A 26,315-nucleotide genomic window follows, 5' to 3' on the forward strand; every position below is an offset into this window, starting at 1 on the left:
ACTGTACAAAATGAACGGATGTGAAAGGATCCAATGTTAACTTATGGATCCATCCACATGCGTCCGTTAGTACGGATACGTTCCGGTCCCCGGATCTAAAAATCGATGCAGGCCCTAATTTTCCGGACCGTTCTGGGGGGGGCTATAGTGCTGCGGTGGGGGGCAGAGAGCGGCGGTGTGGGGACACAGAGCCATGTCATGAGGCAGAGAACATACCTCTGTGTCTCATCTGTCCCCCCCCCCCCCCCCAAGAACCATCTCGGGTTATCTTTAAGCTGGAAATCCAATTTATGGTTTTATCATTGTATTTGATAGAAATGCAGTCACAGTAAAATTGCATATACAAAAATAAATACAAATTTCCACATGTAAACCAGCTGTGACTGCTTTCTGTTCACATTGCCGGCTCATCTCCAGCCCAACCAAATACTGCTAAGCCACATATTCTCCCCCCCCCCCCCCCCCCATGACTCAACAGTACTCACCTGTGACATGACAGTAGTCACTTTGCTTCCTGTGATACGGCTGTATTCAGTCAGGCTTATGATATACAGTATATAAAGGGGTTCCATGGTGTAATGGTTAGCACTCTGGACTTTGAATCCAGCAATCCAAGTTCAAATCTTGGTGGAACCTACCCAACTTTCTTCTAGGGGCAGCACAGTGGTGTAGTGGTTAGCGCTCTCACCTTGCAGTGCTGGATTCCCACTTCGAATGCCAGCCAAGGCAACATCTGCAAGGAGTTCGCATGTTCTCCCCGTGTCTTCGTGTGTTTCCTCCGGACATTCCGTCTTCCTCCCACGTCCCAAAAACATACAGATAAGTTACTGGAAGATGTCAGTGCTATATAAATACATAATACTGTATATTATAATAATAATCCTATATAATAAAACCTAACTGTCCCTGCGTCATCCTCCTGGCTGTGGGTTTTGGCTACTGCACATGTGTAGCCATTGGGACAGGAGGAGGACGGGGCCAGGGAGGGCGGACGGCAATTGGTTCGGGCAGCACGCAGCATGGAACGTGGCCGTGCGCCCTGGCGTCACAGCCCTAGCACCCGTTATGTAACGGGCGGTCGAAATAACTAATTAATAATATTATGGTAGGACATTAGACTATGACTAAGGTGGGATTAGATTGTCAGTGACATGACATGACTAGAGGACAGTCAGTGACATGACTATGTACTCTGTAAAGTGCTGCAGAAGATGTCAGTGCTATATAAATACATATTAGCATCAATAATAACCAAGATTTCTCATCAGTAAGAGCACGTTTCTTTTGAAATGAAGGAAGGCAGATCTTGAGAATCGATGATGGTCAGGGCATGCTGGAACATGTGGTTCTTCTGCGTCTGGCATGAAGCAGATTGCTCGTATTAGTAGTAGATGTGGAAATGTATCGGTAAGTAACAGATTTCCCCTTCTCTTTGTGTTCTGACCTCAGGATGGAAGAGAAATGATGTACGTGAAGGAGCGCGGGCTGATGCCCGGGCCCGATCTGCTCTCCCGCTTACATCTCAGAGCGGAGAATTCAGATGTTCTCCAGATGGTCTCCAGAAACACCGCCATGCATAAGCAGCCTGTCAGCTCTAATGAACACAGACTGGTGAGCCATCCTCTGCCATCTCCATGAAGACAAAGTGTCTCTTCCTATCACCTCTAACGCAAATACAGCCGAGCAGCACTATTCCCGCGTGCTGTAATATTTATACGCAGCCGCCTCGCAGGGGTCAACTTTCACCAGTTTCTTGACATGCCATGCTGGCTCTAGTTAAAGGGAACCTGAAGCGGGTAAAATTATTTAAAAAGGAACCTTGCCAATAGCCGGAATTAGACTGCGCTCCACAGATTATAGTACCGAAATATAGGGGATCGCAACTAAACGAGAGTACCTCACTCAATACAATTCAAATCCAAAGACCAGTTGCGCAACTGGTCTTTGGATTTAAAAGGAACCTTGAAGAGACTCTGAAGCCTAGAAAAAAACAGGTTTTTACTTTAAAAACCTGTTTAACATAATTGCCCCACCTAAAACACTGCATCCCCGCGGCTGAAAACTCCATAAATCACCCCAAACTCCCTGGGCAAAAATCCATGACTCACCTGGTCGTGGATTTTGCTGCCCGCAGTGCCTGGGGGAGGCAGAGCTTTGGGCTGTAGCTCTGCCTCTATGCGTGTCAATCCGCACGTATCTCCGCCTTTCCCCCGCCCCTCTCAGTGAAGGAAGACTGAGAGGGGCGGGCGGAGGCGGAGATCAGTGCCGATTGATGGGAGTGGAGGCAGAGCTGCAGCCCAAAACTCTGCGTCTACAAGGAAATTTGGGGTGATTTATGTAGTTTTCAGCCGCGGGGCGTTTTAGGTGGGGCAATTATGTTAAACAGATTTTTAAATTAAACACCTGTTTTTTCTAGGCTTCAGAGTCTCTTTAACTGAGAGGGATATGGATGTTTCCTTTTAAACAATACCAGTTACTTGGCAGCCCTGCTGATCTCTTTGGCTGCAGCAGTGGCTAAATCACACCTGAAACAAGCATGCAGCTAACCCAGTCTGACTTCAGTCAGAGTACCTGATCTGCATGCTTGTGGAGGGGCTGTGGCTAAAAGTATTAGAGACACAGGATCAGCAGGAGAGTCGGGCAACTGGTATTATTTTAAAAGGAAAAATCCATATCCTTCTCAGTTTAGGTTCCCTTTAAAATGAACACAAGATGTACCTGCAATTGAATATTACTACTGGGAATATGACATACAGGGAATGTGGCGTGTGAGAGGAATACAGAGACTGCCATCTTCATTCCCTTATACACAATTCCAGTTGCCTGGCTGTCATGCTGAGCTTTCGGTTTTAGTTTGAATCACACACCTACAACAAACATGCAGCCAGTGGAGTCAGAGCATCTGATCTGCATGCTGAGTCTGGGCCAATGACTTCTAGTATTAGAGGCGGAGCATCAGCACAGATGTCAGGCAACTGGCATTGTTCATCAGAGGGTGAAGATGGCAGCCTCTGTATTCCTCTCACTTTACACTTCTTTTAAAGGGACACTGTAGGGGGGTTGGGGGAAAATGAGTTGAAGTTACCCGGGGCTTCTAATGGTCCCCCGCAGACATCCTGTGCCCGCGCAGCCACTCACTAATGCTCCGGCCCTGCCTCTGGTTCACTTCTGGAATTTCAGACTTTCATGTCTGAAAACCACTGTGCCTGCGTTGCCGTGTCCTCGCTTCCCCTGATGTCACCAGGAGCGTACTGCGCAGGCACAGACGTAAGCAGGAGCGAGGACACGGCAACGTAGGCGCAGTGGTTTTCAGACATGAAAGTCTGAAATTCCAGAAGTGAACCGGAGACGGGGCCGGAGCATCGGTGAGTGGCTGCGCGGGCACAGGATGTCTGCGGGGGACCATAAGAAGCCCCGGGTAAGTTCAACTCATTTTTCCCTGACTCCCGCCCCCTACAGTATTCCTGTAAACTGTACTTGCTTGGGTTGCATCCCTATCTGTAAAAGGTAATAACTGCCAGTTTTAAACAATAGTGATGTCAGCTCCTGTCTACCTAATGAAGCTAGGCGGTAGACCGGGGGCGGGGAAACTGACGGCAGGGGCAATATCAGTCTTTAGCCGTGACATTGAAGACCAGCCCTGCTTCTAGAGGCCACACCTCCTAGCTTCTACCAATAACCAATCACTTTTCTTTCTACTCACATTCTCTTCAATAGGGTTTTATTCCAAAGCCGCCATCTACAAACACTGCAGAGAAGTACTCCACAATCCGCACCCTCATCTGTAGAGAGGACAGAAGCAGGAGAAGCCTGGGGAGGCTGAAGGACCCCACACAGGAACCTATGATGTAAGCTGAGTTGTCATTTTCCCAAACACAGGACATCACAAAGGGGGTCTGTTTGCAAGCTTAGACTGATAAGCTGTGTGCACACGTTAGATGAAACTCGCACAAGGCAGTTGATAACGACTGTCTGTCGATATTCCAGTGTGTGTTCAGCAGTTGCCACCAACCCTTTTGGCCGTTCGGCCAGCAATAACCGTTGGCCAAGCAGCCCACTCACCCGGCTCCTGCATGATGTCACACCCGCGCCGCGCTGACGGCCCTCCCACCCTCCACTCAGAACAACAGAACATTTTGCTGTTACTGACATCCCTGCCCAGCCTCGGACCTGCAGTGTCACCCCAGGGATCGGATCCTGATACCCGCTGGGCGACGTGCCTCACACATGTGTACAAGGCTTTACATTACCGTGCATTGATACTGAAAGCAAGTTGAAGTTTCACATACAGTATATGGGCCTTAGACTAAGGTATACTTTTTGGTAACTTTTTAATTGCAGAGTGCTGAAAAGTTAATTTAAACAGTAGATGAAAAATTATCCCCTAGGAGAAACCTTGAAAAGTGAATGGAATAATGGCCATAGGGCCTGATCCACTTTTTGCAGATCAGATGTTTCTGACTGAAGTCTGATTGGATTAGCCACATGCAGGCCCAGATTTACCTCACAGGAGCCTATAGGCACAGATGTCCTGACACCCTAGACTCCGCCCTCCATGAACATACAAACCCACACTGAACCATGAGTATGCTAGCTGTCCCAGCTGTCACTTCTCTCTTACTTCCCTTGCCCATCATAGGTAGCTACAGGTGCCCCTAAGAATTAGGCAGCCAGAAGTGCCCTCAATATTAAGTAGCTAAAGGTGCCTCCAAATAGGTAGCTAGAGGAAAGTCAGCGTTGGGCAGCAAGAGCTCAGTGGAATGTCGAGAACAGGGACTATGGCTAAAAGTATTAGAGGCAGACATTCTCATCAAGACTCCATAGGTAAGGAGGGAGGGAGGCGGTCGGGGAGGGGAGTGAGCCACCTTTCCGTCATCATGCGCCTGAAGGCACGTGCCTACAGTGCCTTATGGTAAATCCGGCCCTGGCCGGATGCTTTTTTCGGGGGTGTGACACTATTGTGCCAGCTGGCTGCCATGGCAGAGCAGCTAATTTGTAAACACAGAAGCCCATATGCAATTCACTTTTTCGCCTGAGTTTTCTCCTAGGAGATCATTTTTTTTAATCTTCTGCTTAAAATAACTTGTCAGTGCCCTGCAATTGAGAAAGTACTAAAAAGTAGATGAAAAAGTACTATCTAAATTATTCTGAGTATTTTCTTGCTTGCTGGTGGTTTAAAAGTTATTTTATTAAACAGTTCTGTAAATATCACATAGGACAAAACTCAGAAGGAAAAGCCAATTGAATATGGGCCAGGATGTTAACCCTATGTCTGCTTCCATGAAAGCAGGAAGTAGTCACACTGCAGATTTATTGCAGGATGTGTATCAGCTGAAAGAAATGTTTTTTTCTTTAAAGGTTATTATGCTGTTGCTTATCTTTTAGAGCAGAGAGGAAGTTCTGAGTTCAGGTCCGCTTTAAGAACAATCTATCTAGTGTGCTGGTTTTGTCAGGTGTCTGAGCAGCACGTCCTTATTCTTTGCAGCAGGCACAGGAGTGAAGTCATAAGTGGCGTAAGCCCGGAGGACACAGCGTGGCTCTCACAGTCATCGGCAGGAGAGAAGAAGGCCCTTCAGAGCCACTTTGGAGTGTCGGAAACATCTGAAGGGAAGCTGCCCGCACATCCTGTCCATCTCCGGAGTGACACCTATCTGGGCAATGTCACCGGTGAGCTATTTATAGGAAGGCTGGTTCTCAGCGGTGTTCACGGTACAGTGCAATTCACCACTAAAACAGCCACTAATGTATGAAAACATTTGCAGCTAATATAGACATAAAAAATAGGAAGGGATGTAATCTCAATAACATGAACGTAATATCTTCCATATATTCCAAGTTCAAGAACACTGGATTGAACTTCATGAACATAAACACAAAAAGTAACATACAAAAAAAAAAAAGACAACAATGCATCAGGGTAAACCAACTAAGATGAAGTTAGAACATGGTGCTTAGTAGGGACAGGCAGAAATACACAGTGAGATTGATTCCTCAAGGGGTCAGCGTAGGTAATAGGAGAAAGGGGTAACGTGGACATCTATGGTCAGACCATGGGTCATTTACTTATGGAGGAGTATGAGGTGAACCCATGATTCGGTGGTGATCATCTTTAGTCTGGAAATCTATCCATAGAGCCCAGGGGACATCTGCAATTCACTTTTTCACCGGAGTTTTCTCCTAGGAGAAAAAATGTCATCTTTGATTTAAATAACTTTTTAGCATTTTGCAATAGAAAAAAAGTATCAATAAGTAGGTATAAAGTATTATCAAAATTATTTTATGTATTTTTTTGCTTGCTGATAGTTTAAAAGGCATTTTATTGACAAGTTTTAAAATATCACCTAGGAGAAAACTCAGGTGAAAAAGTGAATTGCATATGGGCCCAGGTGAGGGAGTGCTTATTGAGGGCTGGTGCACACCAAAACCCGCTAGCAGATCCGCCAAATGCTAGCAGATTTTTAAAGGTTTTTTTTTATTTTTATGAGGCGTTTTGCTAGCGTTTTGCGGATTGCTGCTGCGGTTTTCAGTATAGTAGATTTCATATATTGTTACAGTAAAGCTGTTACTGAACAGCTTCTGTAACAAAAACGCCTGCAAAACCGCTCTGAACAGGCGTTTTTCAGAGCGGTTTGCGTTTTTCCTATACTTAACATTGAGGCAGAAACGCATCCGAAATCCAAAAAATGCCTCACCCAGGCATTTTTCGTTTCTGCAAAACGCCTGCCGCTCTGGTGTGCACCACCCCATTGAGATACATTGACCAAGCAGATCCGCAGCGGCAAGCGGATCTGAAAACGCCCAAAAAGCCGCTCGGTGTGCACCAGCTCTGAAAGTGTATTTTTGTAAGTGAGGTATCTCCTCATACTGCATAACCGAGTGAATAGCTAAAAACCAATCTTTAAGTGCGAGAACAAGGGTAGATCTCCAGTAACGTGGGATAAGACCTTTGGCTGCATTCAAAAGAAATGGAATTATGGTGATGTGATATTTGTATCCTAAAGGTGGCCACACACCATACAGGGAGTGCAGAATTATTAGGCAAGTTGTATTTTTGAGGAATAATTTTATTATTGAACAACAACCATGTTCTCAATGAACCCAAAAAACGCATTAATATCAAAGCTGAATATTTTTGAAAGTAGTTTTTAGTTTGTTTTTAGTTTTAGCTATTTTAGGGGGATATCTGTGTGTGCATGTGACTATTACTGTGCATAATTATTAGGCAACTTAACAAAAAACAAATATATACCCATTTCAATTATTTATTTTTACCAGTGAAACCAATATAACATCTCAACATTCACAAATATACATTTCTGACATTCAAAAACAAATCAGTGACCAATATAGCCACCTTTCTTTGCAAGGACACTCAAAAGCCTGCCATCCATGGATTCTGTCAGTGTTTTGATCTGTTCACCATCAACATTGCGTGCAGCAGCAACCACAGCCTCCCAGACACTGTTCAGAGAGGTGTACTGTTTTCCCTCCTTGTAAATCTCACATTTTATGATGGACCACAGGTTCTCAATGGGGTTCAGATCTGGTGAACAAGGAGGCCATGTCATTAGTTTTTCTTCTTTTATACCCTTTCTTGCCAGTCATGCTGTGGAGTACTTGGACGCGTGTGATGGAGCATTGTCCTGCATGAAAATCATGTTTTTCTTGAAGGATGCAGACTTCTTCCTGTACCACTGCTTGAAGAAGGTGTCTTCCAGAAACTGGCAGTAGGACTGGGAGTTGAGCTTGACTTCATCCTCAACCCGAAAAGGCCCCACAAGCTCATCTTTGATGATACCAGCCCAAAACAGTACTGCACCTCCACCTTGCTGGCGTCTGAGTCAGACTGGAGCTCTCTGCCATTTACCAATCCAGCCACGGGCCCATCCATCTGGCCCATCAAGACTCACTCTCATTTCATTCGTCTTGAGATATTTCTTGGCCCAGTCTTGACGTTTCAGCTTGTGTGTCTTGTTCAGTGGTGGTCGTCTTTCAGCCTTTCTTACCTTGGCCATGTCTCTGAGTATTGCACACCTTGTGCTTTTGGACACTCCAGTGATGTTGCAGCTCTGAAATATGGCCAAACTGGTGGCAAGTGGCATCTTGGCAGCTGCACGCTTGACTTTTCTCAGTTCATGGGCAGTTATTTTGCTCCTTGGTTCTTCCACACGCTTCTTGCGACCCTGTTGACTATTTTGAATGAAACGCTTGATTGTTCGATGATCACGCTTCAGAAGCTTTGCAATTTTAAGAGTGCTGCATCCCTCTGCAAGATATCTCACTATTTTTGACTTTTCTGAGCCTGTCAAGTCCTTCTTTTGACCCATTTTGCCAAAGGAAAGGAAGTTGCCTAATGGCCCATACTCACGGGCAACTTTTTGGAGCTGTCACTAGCACACGGGAGCGTGTGCGCGACAGTTTGGCGACAGCTCGTCGCCACGTCCCTCCGCGTACACACGCGGAAGAGGGACCAGTGGTGCGACGGAAGCTGTCGCCGACTTTCCTCCTCCCCCCGCCGGAAGCTCCATGTTCTTTATGGAGGTTGCTGTCGCTAGTCCGCATACTCATGCGGACTAGCGACAGTTGCGGCGGAGTTGCGGCGGCAACTGTCGCCAGGCGATTGACCGCGCCAATCGCCTGGCGACAGGAGCGACGGTTCAGGGTGTGCGCCCGTGCAACGCCTCATACTCACAGGCAACCTGTCGCCGCAACACGCGCGCGCCGCGTGTTGCGGCGACAATTGTAGCCCGTGAGTATGGGCCATAATAATTATGCACACCTGATATAGGGTGTTGATGTCATTAGACCACACCCCTTCTCATTACAGAGATGCACATCACCTAATATGCCTAAATGGTAGTAGGCTTTCGAGCCTATACAGCTTGGAGTAAGACAACATGCATCAAGAGGATGATGTGGTCAAAATACTCATTTGCCTAATAATTCTGCACTCCCTGTAAAATTTTTTAAATATCTGTTCAATTCAAGAATAGCAACTAATTTTTCTGACTGATTGTAACAATTCAAAAATCTGACCAATTTACCACACACATATGTTCAATTTGTCCTCAATTATGATAAAAATGATTGGAGCCTCTTAGAAAATTGCTTGGGTTTATATATATTAATAAATTTACAATCTACCACACACCATTCAATTTTCATAAAAATTGATCGGAAAAATCCACCACTCCTGATCAACTTTTATTGAATCAAAATGGGAAAACCAATCAGGTTTTTTGCTCGAATGAAAAAAAAGCTTTAGATTTTTCGGGAAATCCGATCCTTTTTTTTATCGAATTGCTGTAAAATTGGATCATTTTATTGTATTGTGTGTGCCCACATTAAGGCTATTTTCACAGTGCTCAGTTGCGATGCAGAATAATTCTGCGTGTCCGCTTACTGCCCATACAATTCTATGGGCCTGTTCACAGTAACATATCGCATTATTCTAACTCGCTGCATGCAGGCTTTGTATTAAAGTCTATGTCCAGTCTCCATTGCAGTTGACACATATTTTAACAAGTGTGTTATGCAACTGACCACTGTAAATCCAGCCCAAGGCCACGTTCACAGTGCCAATGCACGTTGGGTTACTACACAAGGCAGCTAAAATGCAACACAAAGTAGCAAGTAATGTGTTTGCGGTGGCATGCGATGTAACCGAGGCATAACAATCAAAATTGCATTACAGGTGTGCGACGCTTGTGTCGCACATTTGAGAGTATAAAGCCCCGCCTTTTTAAAAACAGATGTGTGCATGTTCAATGGCTATAACGTAGTGCGACGCAACGCAAAGATGCAAACATGCAAGCATTACCATAGACTGACATTGAATGTGTCAACGCATAATTTGCATAAACACAGAGCAGGAGCCTCCCAAAACAAATGTAAAGGAGGCCTCGATATAAAGTATAGGAAAACTGTAAAATCGCTTTAAAAAAATCTAGCGATTTTCGAACCGTTTTTTGCCAAAAGCTGTTCACTTCCAGGTCAAAGTGTACTTCCTGTTTTGCCACAAGAGTTACAAAATCGCTAAATGCAAATGCTCCAAACTCGCTAGGCATAAATAGAAAATCACTAGGCACATGGTGAGAATCGCTACTGCAAATTGCTACAAAAAGCGCTAAGCGGTTGCGATTATGCTTCACGATTTTTGGTTTAAACTACCCCTGATACTGCAACAAAAGGAATGGACACCGGAAGGAAAACAAGCATGTTACAGTTTTTTTTGTTTTATACAATTATTAAAAGTTAAAAGATTATTGCTGTTATATATATTTGATTAACTTGAGGATTATCTTGTTTTTTTTTGTAGATCCAAATGACAGCATCATGATGCACATACACAACCTCAGAGCCAAACTGGGCTGGGAAACACAAATCCAAATTCTCCAAAATGTGCCCACCTTATCTAACACTAATAAATATAGCAGACTCATTGAGGTGAGATCATCAGTTTGTATAAAGCATTGCTTGTGCCTTTACCATGTTTATCACTTCAGGGTCAGGGATTATCAATGAGCTTCTTAGAAATCCAAATCAGGGTTTATTTAATACAAGTTTAAAGCGGATCCGAGATGAAAAACTAACTATACCAAGTAACTTGTCTATACATCTTATCCAAAGTTTAGATAGTTTACACAGCAAATCTAGCTGCAAACTGCTTTAATAGAAAATGATTATTTCTTCCTGTGATACAATGACAGCAGCCATGTTGTTTGTAAACATTACACAGAGGCAGGCTTATCTGTATCTTGAGCACTCAGCCTGTGAAAAAAACCTAATCCCCCCTCCTCCCCTCTGCCTCTGAAATCAATGGCTAGTAACACCACCTGTTCCTCCTGCCCAGACTGAGCTCCCATGAGCCCTTGCTACTGCCAAGGCTCTTTGAAAACCTGTGGGCGTGGTTTATTTAGTTTGTAGGGAATTAGAGTATTAAAACAAAAACAACAAAGTATTTGGCTTGAGGAATGTCCTATAAACAATAGGAAAGGAACACAATTATGCAATGAGTAAAAGTTCACCTCGGATCCACTTTAATACAAATGTATACAGCTTGGTAATGGACCAATCAAATGCAGCAGCATAGAATGCCATCCAGTTTTAACCAATGAAGAATTCCCCTCCCAGCATGCAGCTTGCTGTAGGCATAATCATGTGATCTTACTACTTGTCTGGTTCAGTTTTTGTTTGAAATGTGTTGTAAGTATACTCTGAGATACTGTACATACGGTCATTGAGATGCTAATAATTTCAGCTTGCATGCAGATTCATTACAAATTGTATGCAGCTTAGTATTGGACCAATTAAATGCACTTCCTACCAATTTTGAATCCATTTCAGGTGGGCAGTGTGGGATCTACCCACAAGTCCTTTGCGATCTACTGGTAGATCACAATCTACCTAATGGGCACTGTGTGTGTATGGAGCTTTTCCTACAGTATAATGCGTGTTTTTGGTTTCTCTGTTTAGGACCCGTCCCTAGTACGAGAAGACAGTGGAGAGTTTGTATATTGTGTCCCTCGCTGTGGGGGGGATCCCTCCATGAGATATGACCCCTATGATCTGCAGGTGATTCCGGCCTCCACTGCTGTGCACTGTGATCTGTACTGGACTGTCAGCGCTTCCCAGGTGTCCAAGGTAATGTGTCTACCATATCTAATGTACACAGTACAGGTATACACCAAGCTCTGATATAACTTATCTCATGGCAGATCACACACTTACCATATACAGTAATCTAATTGTTCAGCTCCTGTCAATGACATGACTATGTACTCTGTAAAGTGCTGCTGAAGATGTCAGTGCTATATAAATACATCATAATAATATGGTAGGACGTTAAACTATGACCATAGTAGGATTAGATTGTGAAGTCCCCTGCAGACAGTCAGTGACATGATAAGGTACTCTGTAAAGTGCTGCAGTAGATGTCTGTACTATATAAATATTGGGCAGCTGTCTCTCCCTGGCCGCGCCCCTTGCCGCTCCCCCGCCTCCCTGAATGCCAGGAGAGAATCTCTCTCTCCTTCCAGCTTCGTGACCCCAGAGGTAACAAAAGTAAAAGTGAGACGGTGCAGGGCACAGGAGTGGTGGAGAACGGCGTGGATGGTGGCTATGTGATCCGCCCAGCCCCCCGGATCAGGTAGCCTCGTTTTTTTTTTTTAAATTGTATAACTCCATCTCGCGGAACAGTTAAAAATGTCGCACAGCGTCGATGTGTAAAAATGGCGCCGCATTTAATTGTTATATAAAACGATATTTACCATTTTAATCCTGTTCAGTAGCGATCAAGGCAGTTTCCCTCCCCCTGTCTGCAGGCTCTGATATCCACGCTCAGATGCATTTTCCCTCCGCTGAAAGATTATCCCTGCACTCCGTACAGCTTTACTCTGCAGTGCCAGTGCACTTCCGCTGCTTATCCTCACATGTTCCCGTTTTGATGTATTAGGCTATCAGCCTCGTTGTTGTTTAGCCCCCAATCAGCGCTGTATTCTGCCGGTTTGTTGTTGAAGTGGATCAGAATGCGGCGCTGATTGGGGGCTAAACAACAACGAGGCTGATAGCCTAATACATCAAAACGGGAACATGTGAGGATAAACAGCGGAAGTGCACTGGCACTGCAGAGTAAAGCTGTACGGAGTGCAGGGATAATCTTTCAGCGGAGGAAAAATGCATCTGAGCGGGGATATCAGAGCCTGCAGACAGGGGGAGGGAAACTGCCTTGATCACTACTGAACAGGATAAAATAGCGGCATCACTGACCCCCCTGCCTAACACTAGCCTCCCCTGCATTTTTTAATGGCGCACCGTTCCGCCAATAAATGTACGATAAAGAGCTATTTACCGCTTTAATGCATTTATATTAAAATGGTAAATAGCGTTTTATGATACATTTATCGGCGGAACGGTGCGCCATTTTTCCCCCTGCGCCATTTTTAACTGGACCCCCACCTCGGGCTCTCTTTAAAGTGAGTCTGAAGTGGATTTAAAAACAATAAAACAATACTTACCTAAGGAGGGGGAAGACTCCGGGTCCTATAGAGCTTTCCCGTTTCTCTCCTGGTCCCCTCTCTCCACCGCTGGCTACCGGTTAGCTGTCTATGACCAATGGATAGGAGACTGCTCTCTGGTGCTGCGGGGGGCCTCGGAAGCCTTCAGGAGTTTAGGTGCTCCTGAAGATGGGCCGCTCCATTCTGAGCCTGCGCAGGAACGCTCTCTCACGCACTCGCGCAGTACAGAGCCACCTGTCTTCAGGAGAACTCGGGCTCCTGAAGACTTCCAAGCCTTATGCGATAGGAGATTTGAACGGGGAAGCCAGCGCTAGAACATAGGGACCGAAAGAGGAACGGGAAGGCTCTATAGGAGCCAGAGCCACGCCCATCTTCTCGGAAATCTCCAGAAATCTCAAAAACCTCCGGAAATCAGATCACACCTGTCAAAAATAATCGATTTGACACTACTATTTCACAGGAAATTGCATGGTGTGTACCAGGTATTACGCACAGCATAATGCCTTGCATGTAATGGATTGCATTCTTCTCTACTCATCGTCATATGACTTTACGCACATTATTCGGCTTACCTCAGCTTAGTGCTCACACCCCATTGGGCCAGATTCATCAAATGCCGGTAATACTGCGGTGCACACATAGCGCATGGCAGTAATACCATCACTTCCACATGCAGCACCACGCGTTACGCTAGTAGCACGACTCATGGTTCTACAGTAGTGTGACCACTGACCGTTGCTATAGTAACGCGCATTACCAGCGTTATCGTTAGTAACACGCATTACCGTAGCAACAGTCGCGCTACTGTAGTGTGTGTGCACCGCAGTATTGCTGGCATTTGTTGAATCTTCCCCCATTCATCTGCTAATCTATCACCAAAACTTTCCACAACCGTTTTAGTTGGGGAAATGTGTCCCGGTAACTATAACTGTCACATTAGCTGTGAATTGTATCTTGGAGGTCTAGCAGTATGTTCTGTGTTGTTCTCCAGATATACATGGTGGGCGGAGCAGAGATAATGGAAACAACCCCTCTAACTGAATGGCTACATGAGAGGCAGCGGTTCTATGTGATCAAGAATATGCGAGTGTTCTCCCAGTTCAGGTAAGAAGCAGAGACCTATTAACCATGAGGTCACATAACATAATGCTGATAGGATCCCAGCCTTTTAAAGAAGTGATAATTGTTAGAATATGTAACAGCTTTCAAACAAATTAGAAAAAAACCTGTGGAGTAGAGGAGTTAGAGCAATTTTTGGGTACCTGGAGTTGGTGGTTACTTAGAGGGCCGAGGCAGAGGCGAGAGAGGCTCCACTCTCAGGGCGCAGTGTAGGAGGGGGGCGCACAAATCACTCAGCTATCATTCTCCTATTGTGTTTGAAGCATAAATCATCAGCCGAGCTGTTGACACACAGCGTGTCGCAGCCGGCTGTTTACCTCTGTAAGTGTCAGTCTCGGCTGCTCCCCCGCCTCCTCTATAGCTCTGGTCCCCGCCCGCATCCCTTCCCTCCAATCAGCGGGGAGGGAAGAGACGCGGGCGGGGACCGGCGCTATGGAGGAGGCGGGGGAGCAACCGAGACTGACACAGAGGTAAACAGCCGGCTGCGACACGCTGTGTGTCGACAGCTCGGCTGGTGATTTATGGGGGCATGGCGGAGCGCAGGGGGGGCTATGTTGAGCTGCAGCATGTCATGTGAGAACCTTAAATGTTGGGTGCTGTGCGATCATTCCATATCGCGTCCGGGGAGGGGCATTGTCACAAGTTTGCCGCAGGCAGCAAAAAGTCTAGAACCAGCCCTGCTTAGGTGTGCTTTAACTAAACTTATGTATAAATTGTACCATTTTTCTTACAGGCTCTGGAAAGCTTTTACAGTCTGGAAAAAGAATGTCCACAGATTAAAAAGAAAAAGCAGCACGTATGTATTTTGCACAGGTCTTTCAAATATTAGTGATCACCATATGCCACAGGAGGAATGGATTTGTCGTCTGAGCACGCTTTAAAGGAATACTGTAGAGGGGTCGGGGGGAAAATGAGCTGAACTTACCCGGGGCTTCTAACGGCCCCCGCAGACATCCTGTGTTGGCGCAGCCACTCACCGATGCTCCGGCCCCGCCTCCAGTTCACTTCTGGAATTTCAGACTTTAAAGTCTGAAAACCACTGCGCCTGCGTTGCCGTGTCCTCGATCCCGCTGATGTCATCAAGAGCGCACAGCGCAGGCCCAGTATGGTCTGTGCCTGCGCAGTACACTCCTGGTGACATCAGCGGGAGCGAGGACACGGGCGTGCAGACGCAGTGGTTTTCTGACTTTAAAGTCAGAAATTCCAGAAGTGAACTGGAGGCGGGGCCGGAGCATCAGTGAGTGGCTGCGCCAACACAGGATGTCTGCGGGGGACCGTTAGAAGCCCCGGGTAAGTTCAGCTCATTTTCCCCCCGACCCCCCCTACAGTATCCCTTTAATGCTATAGGTGTGGTTGGAAAGTAAAGTCATCCATACAGGAGTAAATTTTCCCTGCAGATCTGAATCTGACAGTGATCTGCAATTCTCAACTCATCCAGTCAACCAACTTCCAGTTAACGTCAGACAGTTTAGTGATCAGAATTGTGATTGCACAGAGCAGTAAATTATTACTAAGCATTGGGTAGGCAGTTGCACAGCTTTTGTAATGCATCAAGGAATATAAAACCCCAGAGGCTCAATCGATTCTCGGGGAAACTTTCTGCTGAAAATCTAACAGAGATCAAATGGTTGAAATTCTTATTGATCGGGGAGTGATTCGAGACCTTAAAGGATACCCGAAGTGACATGTGACATGATTAGATAGACATGTGTATGTACAGTGCCTAGCACACAAATGACTATGCTGTGTTCCTTTTTTTCTTTCTCTGCCTGAAAGAGTTAAACATAAGGTATGTAAGTGAGTGTAGCCCTCTGATAAGGAATTACAGCCATAAAACACTTGTCAGTAAATGGCTTCTGAGAGCAGGGAAAAGATAAAAAGGGTCAATAGTTCATAGATTTGAGCTCTGGCATACTTCAATGAATGTGTTTGAGCAGAGACAATGAAACAGCAAAAACATAAAAATTAGATTATAAAATAAAACTGTGGGATATCTAAAAAGTCATTTTTATGAGGAGGAGGATAGATACAATTGTTTATCTCATCAGTTTATTTTTAGCTCAGATTTCCTATAAAGAGGAACTGTAACTAGGATTAAACTTCATGCCAATCAGTAGCTGATACCCCGTTTCCCACAGGAAATCTTTACCTTTTCTCAAATAGATCACCAGGGACTGTATGGCTGCTATTGTGGTGAAACCCCTCCCACAGTGTGATGTGGAAGAGCCGGTAACTTCAAAAGCTATCATTTGACTGGTGCCGACGGTTTCGTGGATGGGACCACAGCTCCATCATTGGGCAAATCACTGCACTCGCTGAGAAGAGAGAGTGCAGAGATTGGCCCAATGACGGAGCCATGGGCCCGCCCACAAGACCGTCTGCGCCAGTCAAATAAAAGCATTTGAAGTTACCTGCTCTTCCGCATAGCACGTGGATGCGCTGGATCGCCGCCAGTGTCCTGAAGGTTCCCGCTCCAGGCTCAGCACCCTGTACTGATGCTGGCCCGTGTGGTCCATGGTAAAGCTGGGCACTCCGGACCCTCCTCATGCGCTACATTTGAACCATAAGACGCACTTACTTATTCTCCACACTTTTGGGGGAGAAAAATTGTGTCTTATGGTCAGAAAAATACTACTTGAGAAGATGATTAATCATACGAACAAAGTACACTTAAAGTTTTATGTTTTTGTAAAGTTTTCAAGTTGTTGATCAGCTTTACCAAATTAGTAGATGATTGTGAGCCTCTCATGCATGTGGGTAGGAGTTTTATGGTGATGTTATTGTGGTTTTCCCATACAGGACAATTCTGCTTCAACAGCTGTTTCTGGCTGATGAGCTGTTCCAGGGCTGCTTGCTGTACCTCCAGTCACTGTGTGAGGGCGCTGTGAGCATCCAGTCTGACCACAAGGCTGAAAACTTGCCTATTCTGCTTGTCCAGGTAAAGGAACTGCTCACATTGCTTCCTGCTTATTCATCCAATTATCTAATCAGCCAATCACCTGGCAGCAGTGGAAGGAAAATAATCATGCAGATAAAGGTCAGAAGCCTCAGGGAATGTTCACATCAAAAGCTGAAATTAGGACAAATTGTGGTCTTTGTGATTTTGATCAAGGGTGGATGATTATTAGTTTATTAGCCTGGTCTGAGTATTTCTATAACTGCTGATCTTCTGGAGCTCTCATGCACAACAGTCTTAAAGAGTCCGCTTGAAATGTTAACAATATGCTGCACTAAGAAAGGTTAATGAGATGCATACAATTTCATGTTGAGGCAAATACTATGTTCATTTTTACAACTTTTTACAGCTTGAAAATGGATCAATCAAACTCAATAGCTGGTGCATTTGATTGAGCCATGCTACCTTTGCATAGAATTACCATACAATTTGCACCAACTCAGAACTGGTAAATATAATAAGAAAGGTAGTATCCATAACAGTGCTACAGAAGATGAGGGGGGTAGATAAATTAAAAATAATAATTACATACAAACCAATCGTATTTGGCTACTTGGATGGTGTATTAAATAGAACCCGAGGTAAGAGACATGCTAATTGCCTGGCAGTCCTGTTGATCTTCCTGGCATTAGCAGTGGTTGAATCACACACCTGAAACAGGCATGCAGCAACTCCAGTCAGACTTCAGTCAGAGCACCTGATCTGCATGCATGTTCAGAGTCTAGGGCTAAACGTATTAGGGCCCATTTCCACTATCGCGAATTCGCAAAGCAATACAAGTGAATGGGACTGTTTCCACTTGTCAGGATTCCTTTGCGTTTTTCTTTGCAGGAAAAATTTGCATGGCAGAGCCATCAGAATTCGCATACTGCTATGCGAATCGCATACAATGTATTTAATAGGAAATTCGCATGCGGTTTGGGTATGCGAATTCGCATAGAAACAATGGAAAATCACACCAGCGCTGCCATGTTTAAATTCGCATACATCGTCATCCATGCGAATTCGCATGAAAATAGACCCACATGCAAAATTCGCATCCGCATGCGAATTTTTCCCGCGACGATTCCCACCGCACAAGTGGAAATGCAGCCTTAGAGGCAGAGGATCGGTAGGGCTGCCAGGCAATGTGCATTGTTTAAAAGCAAAGAAATATGGCAACCTCCATATCACTCTTAAATATAAGTTTACTGATGGGTGTTGCGTTCCTACAGGTGGACGATTCTCGTACTTATTCTCTGAGAGAGTTCTGTGACCTCCAGACATCGCAGTGTGATGATGCCCTGGCCAGACTTCAGGCGCTTCGAGGAAAGGTCCTTCCTGTCATACACCAAACTTTTTTGAAGGTCAGATCTTGGTTTCACGTAAAGTTTACCTAGATCTGTGTAGACACTCAGTTGACTTATTTCTGTCTGTGTAGGAAATCCTTGGATAGCTGAATTCAGATCACTGTATAATTACCTTGTCGGTAGCCCAGGGGCTGAAGGAAACCACTGTTATGTATATATATTTTTAAATCCTCTGGTCTCAGGTTGTCTTTCAAGCCCATGATCTCCAACGGGAAGGGGGGGGGGAATTTTCAAGTTCTCCAAATCAACCCATCCTGGATGTGGCTGAACCAGAAAGAGCCATGTCATCACACCCTTCATCAGTTCCTTAGGTACAAAGCAACCCCATCCCCCACACCAAGCACACCCATGACATGAACTCGCCCCCAGACCCGATCTCCAGCCACCTGCTATGTATTAGAGAAAAATAAAACATCCCCGGATTTCTGTCTGAATCAACACATGACTCCCATATGCATCTCAAAGCCACTACAAGTATACACCATAGCTTAGCAGTGACATAAACTGCAATAAAAAACACTTAGGGCATGTTTCCACCAGAGTGAATCTGCATGCGTTTCCTGCATGCAGATTCGCATAGACAATACAAGTGAATAGGACCGTTTCCACATGTCAGGATTTCTGAGCGTTTTTCTGTGCAGAAAAAAATCTGCACAGCAATATCAGAATTCGCATACCGCATACCGCTTTGCGATTCGCATGCAATGCATTTAATAGGAAATTCGCATGCGGTTTTGGCATGCAAATTTGCATAAGATTTCGCATAGAAACATTGGAAAGGCACACTGGCACTGCCATGGTTAAATTCACTTACATAGTAATCCATGCAAAATCGTATGCGAATTCCCATGAACAATCGCATACAACCATATGCAAAATTTGCATCCGCATGCAAATTTTTTCCGCGGCGATTCCCACCGCACAAGTGGAAATAGGCCCTAACAGTTCCGGCTACATGCACACTTTTTTTTCCCTTCACCTGATGAGACACCTGCAGGACAACTGATACATTACATCCATAGCTCCCAACTGTCCCTCTTTTGGAGGGACAGTCCCTCTTTGGGAACCCTGTGCCGCTGTCCTTTCTCCCTCCATTTTTCCTTCTTTCAGGACTGATGTACAGATCTGTGTAAATATATGTATTTTTCTACTGAAACTGACTCTAAACTTTATTCCCTAATTATCTATTAAATTGATACATTTCTTATTTCCAAATGTTAAAATTAAGAAAAACTGATGATGATAGAGAGGACCTGTATGGTGGTCTGAATGAATGAAACATCTTTTGATTCTGAATTCTTTGTGATATGCGTGGTGAGGGGTGTGGTGGGGGAGTGGTTAGAGGCGTGGCAGGGGTGTGTCTTAAAGTGTCCTCCTTTCTTATCTCAAAAAGTTTGGAGGTATGCATCACAAAGCCGCTACAAGTATGCACCATAGCTTTGCAGTGGTGCACACAGCAATGAAGCACACTAGCAATATAAGCGCTGAAAAAAAAATCACATCAAAATTTGATATCAAGAAGAGAGAAAAATACGCTTGGCACTCCTGAACGGTGTTTATTGTCATCATTTGCAGGTGATATCGGTCCATAGCAAACATAAGCATGTGCATAAAGATGATCCTTATCGTGGCAGACAAGAAGGGGTGCCAGGTGTAATGGTGGGCGTGGCTGGGTGCACGGCCTGATGACTGTTTCGCTTGGATAAGCTTCTTCCGAGGCTCTAATGTGCACAGCAACATTTAATGAGGATAGGCAGGAGACTCACTCCACATGCTGCGCACCCAAGACGTACAGGAGATAGGGCAGCAAATCTGTCCTGGCTCCACAATTATTACATATGATAAAGCACAAATACTGCAACTTCAGTTATGACTTTATTGCCCAAAACACTGGGATTGCCTCACCCAACATGAAGCTGCCATCTATACCTAAATTCCTAACTTTATAATACCATTATTATACCACCAGTATAACCAGTATCCAGTATCATTGCTGCACATATAAATTATCCCCCACAGGGATGATAACTACTTAAAGGAGAACTTTAGTGGGAGGTATATGGAGGGTGCCATATTTATTTCCTTGAAAGCAGTACCAGTTGCCTGGCAGCCCTTCTGGTCTATTTGGCTGCAGTAGTGTCTGAATCACACCAGAAACAAGCATGCAGCTAATCTTGTCAAATCTGACAATAATGTCAGAAACACCTGATCTGCTACACGCTTGTTCAGGGTCTATGGCTGAAAGTATTAGAGGCAGAGGATCAGCAGGACAGCCAGGAAACTGGTATTTCTTAAAAGGAAATAAATATGGCAGCCTCCATATGCCTCTCACCAAAGTTCTCTTTTAAACAAATTTCTAAGACATAATTAAAGGCGGCCAACAGATATCTCTCTCTGATCAGATTCGATCAGAAAGATCTGTTTCTTGATCAATCGGCCGCCAAAGTCGCTACAGGTATGGGTGCCTTAACTCCTGGATTCCGATTCATGCATAATTACATTATTAATCAATCAACATGCCTATCTTTGGTGCTGGCCTAGAATAAGCACATCAGATGTTTTGACTCTGGTGTGACTCCACTGGCTGCATGCTTGTTGCAGGTGTGTGACTCAAAAACAACTAAAGCCAAAACCTCAGCATGACAGCCGGGCAACTGGCATCGTTCCTAAGGGAATGAAGATGGCAGCCTCCGTATTCTTCTCACTTCAAGTTCCCTTTAATAAGGTTTATGCTTAAAGAGGCACTTAAGCCAGAAAAAAATGAGTTTTACTCACCTGGGGCTTCTACCAGCCCCCTGCAGCAGTCCTGTGCCCTCGCAGCCACTCACTAATCCTCTGGTCCCCCGCTGCCAGCTAGTTTCGTTTTTGCCGAAAGGCCTGACAGGACTGGCCACACGTAGCTTTCTCCGCATTCCCGACTGTAAGGATCCTTTTACACTTAGGCCTCAATTCACTAAGCTTTATCAAACACTTTATCAAACGTTTGATAATTTGCCTCATGGGTAAAAACTAATTTTGAATTCACTAAGGTGTTATATTATGTTATATATTTATTGAACATTTTATCAATAAAATATTTGATAAATATTTACCACTTTAGTGAATTCAAAATTAGATTTTATGCATGAGGTAAATTATCAAACGTTTGATAAAGTGTTTGATAAATCTTAGTGAATTGAGGCCTTAATCAGTTGGTATGTGTTAGTACGCGTTGGTACGCGTTTTTCCATAGCAGTGCATTGGGAAGAAGATTTCAGTTAAAACGCGTTAAGTGTGAAAGGTGACATAGGAAAACATGGGCATTACTTTGAAAATCAGTTTTCTTCTAGTTATAACTGAGAGCAACTGATTAAGTGTAAAAGGGCCCTTATTAGCACTAATGCGGGCCGCAACGCGTACAAATATACCAATGCATAGATATGCGGCAATGTGTATTTTTTACACTTTGCGGCTTGCAATAGCACTAATTACAGTCGGGAATGCAGAGAAAGCTACGCGTGGCCAGACCCCGTGGGCTGCCTGGCCAATCAATGCCAGGCAGTGCTGAGGGGTGGATCGGGACTCCCTTAGACGTCCATGACGTCGGTGACGTCATCCCGCCCCTTCAGGAAATCCCGATTTCCTGATCAAAGATCGCCGGAGGCGATCGAAGCGGGCGGGGGGATGCCGCTGTACATGATTTAAAATTTTTTTTTAAATAGTGCTGCGCTGCCCCCTGGCGATTTCTAATAGACTGCCAGGAGGGTTAAGTGTCCCTTTAATACTTCCGTTGCAGGTGGCGGAGGCTGCAGGACTGAAGGACCTCTTCCTATCTAACACCACCGTGAAGCCAAACTACACGCAGCTTTCCGATTGGAGGGATCTGAAGGAGAGATTTAAGCGGTTTCTGTATCTCGCGGACTGCGTCTTCCAGGAGACGCTGCGTTTCATCATCACCAATTCCGTCCAGATGCTCGTAAAATTCCTAGAAGCCTCCAGCAACGTGACATCAACAGAAGAGAAGAAAAACAAGACATTAAGGTTTCTATCAATAAAAGGCAGATGCTCAGTTCTCTGGTTTTCAGTTTATACTTTAGGTTTTTTGGGGGATAGATCAGTGTTTCTCAACATTTTATTGGTATGTCGCCCTTTTAAAACCCTGTACTCACCAAGTACCCCCTAGCATAGTAAACATTATCACAAGTACCCCTTTAAAATATATATGTATTTAATCGTAGTACATAATTGGTTCTAAGCAATTTCCATGCATTTACTATTGCTTTTAATTAGCTAAAATACAAATTTGTTCTTTTTTAGATAAGATTTGTCATTTTCTAAAACTCTAAATTTGTTATCCTTGGTTAAGTATATCAAGCCCGAGTACCCCCTGGAACCATCAGCAGTACCCCCTGGGGTACGCGTACCACACTTTGAGAACCTAAGGGCCCGTTCACACTTATAATCGTGAAACGCCGGCGGTAAGTTTTGCGGGAGTGATTTTCCTGCGATTAACGCGGAAAAATCACTGGACACTGCGGCGGTTTTGGAGTGATCACGATTAGTGTGTTTTGCACGCTAATCACGATTGCTAGTCGCCGAACGCTCATTGCCGGCAAACCGCTGCATGCAGCGCGGTTGCGGTTATCGCTAACCGCAACTGCGGCAGTGAGAACACTGCCACTCGCTACATTGTGTAGCGGTTTTTGCAAAACCGCTAGCGGTTTGCCGTGAGCGGGAATCACGCGATTCCTGCTCAGGTGAGAACGGGCCCTAAGAGCTGAAGCAATTCTAATAAACAGTCCATGAGCAGTTTATTACACCCACCTGTACCCCTGCTCATTTATAGAATAATCTAATCAGCCAGTCATGTGGCAGCAATGCAATGCATGGTGAATTCAGATGCAGGCCATGAGCGTCAGTTAAAATTGATCTGAACTCAGAACTTCCTCTCTGCTCTAAAAGATAAGCAACAGCATAATAAACTTTAAAGAAAGAAACATTTTTTTTCTAACAGCTGATACAAATCCTGCAATAAATCCACATCCTGCTTTCATGGAAAGAGACATAGGGTTAACATCCTATGTTTACAAATTAGCAGCTGTGCTGAGGTGGCCACTAGCCACTTGTCCTCACAGCGCGGAGAGGAGGGTTATCAGCTGTTATCGTAGCCTAACTAAACAGAGAATGTTTCTTCCCTGTTTCTTGCTTCTCTTTTACTGACACCAGGATCTCTATGTGTGCTATAAATTATCCTACCACATGAACTTTTTAAACAAAAACACTACCTAATATGTGTTTTTCTTCCTATTTGCATTATGCTATTAGGGCTGGAACCCACAGGAGCGCTTTTGGCAGCGTTTTGGCAGCACTGCGATACGCTAGCAGTTTGCCAAAACGCTGGGCTAATGTTAATGGATGGGGCAACTTCCACAGGAGCGTTTGCGTTTCTCAGAAACGCAAACGCAGGACGTGCAGCATTTTGGGAGCGTTAGCGCTTCAATGTAAAGTATTGAACCGCTAGCGGAAACGCTCAGCAAAACCTAAACTGATCGGTTTTGCTAGCGTTTTGCGGTTCAGCACACTGTAACAAAATGAAAAATAATTCACAGGACCAATCAGGATAAAAACGCAAAACGCTACACACCCGCTGGGCAAAAAAATACAATGTTGCAAAACACGACCAAAAACGCGCATGAATCCGCTTGCAAACCGCTCAGACAAAACGCTAGCGGTTGCGTTTTGCGTTTGCTGATTTCAGTGGGTTCCAGGCCTTAGGGTAGACCCAGTAGCCCAAATTTGACTATAGTGCCCCTTTAAGTTGTTTTTTTTTATGTGGACACAGATTTGGATCATGTAAAATGTTGGGTACTTTTCCGTTAGCCAGGCGCAACCTCTAGGTGGCGATAATTACTATTCCCCCTCCAGGCCGCCATGGATTGTAGGGAAATATGTAACTGCTGGAGTTTTATCGCCACCTAGAGGTTGCGCTCGGCTAACGGAAAAGGACTAAATGTTGATTTTACTTTTGCTTCTTGCTGGTACAGTAACAGGAAACTCTCCAACTCAGAACGAACAAAGTACAGCGCTGCATCTGATCACATCCAGCCATCCACAACCGCCTCCATTGAAATTGTTAAGGTAGGTTAACACAATGTTATATACCTTTGTGTGGTCCTTTTTATATGGATGGAAGCTGAACTATGTGAAGTGTGGTCGGATGGGACTTTCAGTAGGAATAGCTTGAATTTTATGCTTTTTAAACAATTGTTGTCCTTTAAAAGTTAGCAGCAGCGCAATTGTAAAATACTGAAGGTGCCCATACATCAGAAGATGTATGGACAGATCTCTGATTGAATCTGATCGGAGGGAGATCTGTTGCCTGCCCATACACAGCAGACCAATTCCCGATCAAATTCATGCTGAAATCTCGCCGCTGTTCCAGTGTATAAACGTGCATATAAAGTGTGCATTTATATATTACCTGTCCGGTGTCCATCCGTCTTCCGAATACATCGCTTTTCCATTAGCTTTACACACGCTACCGGCGTAGCTATGCGCAGGCAGCATGTATGGGGCTAATGGAAGAGCGGCGGATTTGGAAAATGGACAGGCACCGTGACACCGGACAGGTGATATATAAATGCAAACATTACATGCACGTTTATACACTGTGGGAACAGCGTCGGAGGTTTCATCTTGTTCGTCGCTATTGCCAATATCGCTCGCTGTTACCGCCGCGCATGCAACCATCCACAATGGCCCGACATCTTGCAACATACCGTGTTTCCCCAAAAATAAGACACTGTCTTATATTAATTTTTGCTCCAAAAGATGTGCTGGGGCTTATTTTCAGAGGAAGTCTTATTTTAGGGGGAAACGCTGGTAGTTTTCCTATACAAAATGTATATACTGCATGCTATGCTGAAACACAAGCAGCATGCGCAGAGCTTGTGATTTGCAGATATTGGCTCTCACTTACAAAAAATTGATCCCGTTGATCATGTGGGTAAGAGTCTATTTCTTGCAGGCAGAGAACTCTGTCAGGCTCCCCAGAGCTATGATAGGATAAGCTATGTGTCCTGGGAAAAGGTGAAGTGCTGCTGATGCTGATCACGACAGATCAGGAGGGCTGGCTCCGACAAAAACACAAATTACATGACACACATATACAGGACTGTAGAACTCACACTATACTGCTGCTCTCCTGTATCCAGGCTTTGTATTGAGCGTGACTTGCTGGTGTCATGTGGGCTGCTACTAGGGCTTACATTTGGGGGATGTCTTATATTTCAAGCATGCTAGGAATTCCTGCTAGGGCTTAGTCACGGGATGTCTTACTTTAGGGGAAACATGGTATGTCCGATTGACATGCTTGGCCGAAATTGATCGCATTGTCAATCATGCATGCACATGGCGGCACCGATTTTCATCCAATTTGATAATAATTATTGAATCTGATGGTCACTTGGCGGCCAAGTCGCCTGATGTACGGCCACCTTCACTCTAGCCAGCTGTCCAACTCACTGACTGAGTCAGATATTAACCAGACAGACAAACAGTTTGCATAACATCTTCAAGGACAATTATGTTATCTTTAACGTAAACCTAAAGATAACACTCTCAGGAAGATAGTGTCATATTGCAACAGGATCTGGATAGGATGGCTATATGGGCACATACATGGCAGATGAAATTCAATGTTGAAAAATGTAAAGTCCTGCATTTTGGTCATACCAATGGTCTAGCACCATACAAAATAAACGGGATACAGTTGGGGACATCAAACTTGGAGAAGGACTTAGGAGTACTCATCGCCAACAAGTTAAATAATCGTACTCAATGCCAAGCCGCTGCAGCTAAAGCGAACAAAATTTTGGGATGCATTAAAAGGGAAAT

General features: G+C 44.7%; 1 protein-coding gene and 1 non-coding gene across 5 annotated transcripts in view; both read left to right on the forward strand.

The window, feature by feature from the left end:
• The window catches only part of DNAH14 (dynein axonemal heavy chain 14), a 237,921-nt gene that overhangs the window by 11,130 nt on the left and 200,476 nt on the right, over positions 1 to 26,315 (forward strand). For 2 of the 4 annotated variants that reach the window (XM_068232854.1, XM_068232855.1), the window contains exons 2-12: positions 1,450 to 1,611; positions 3,718 to 3,848; positions 5,486 to 5,667; positions 10,319 to 10,446; positions 11,476 to 11,643; positions 14,008 to 14,120; positions 14,869 to 14,931; positions 16,935 to 17,073; positions 18,306 to 18,437; positions 22,216 to 22,460; positions 24,464 to 24,557. In XM_068232854.1, the coding sequence (XP_068088955.1) occupies positions 1,450 to 1,611; positions 3,718 to 3,848; positions 5,486 to 5,667; positions 10,319 to 10,446; positions 11,476 to 11,643; positions 14,008 to 14,120; positions 14,869 to 14,931; positions 16,935 to 17,073; positions 18,306 to 18,437; positions 22,216 to 22,460; positions 24,464 to 24,557 (1,557 nt within the window). The remainder of the gene's footprint in view (positions 1 to 1,449; positions 1,612 to 3,717; positions 3,849 to 5,485; positions 5,668 to 10,318; positions 10,447 to 11,475; positions 11,644 to 14,007; positions 14,121 to 14,868; positions 14,932 to 16,934; positions 17,074 to 18,305; positions 18,438 to 22,215; positions 22,461 to 24,463; positions 24,558 to 26,315) is intronic. The other 2 variants (XM_068232856.1, XM_068232857.1) reach the window with 2 other exon arrangements.
• TRNAQ-UUG (transfer RNA glutamine (anticodon UUG)) lies at positions 565 to 636 on the forward strand. The gene has a single exon. It is a non-coding gene; the product is annotated as a tRNA-Gln (tRNA).

This window comes from Hyperolius riggenbachi, chromosome 4 (genome assembly GCF_040937935.1).
Source record: "Hyperolius riggenbachi isolate aHypRig1 chromosome 4, aHypRig1.pri, whole genome shotgun sequence".
Classification (NCBI taxonomy): Eukaryota; Metazoa; Chordata; class Amphibia; order Anura; family Hyperoliidae; genus Hyperolius; species Hyperolius riggenbachi.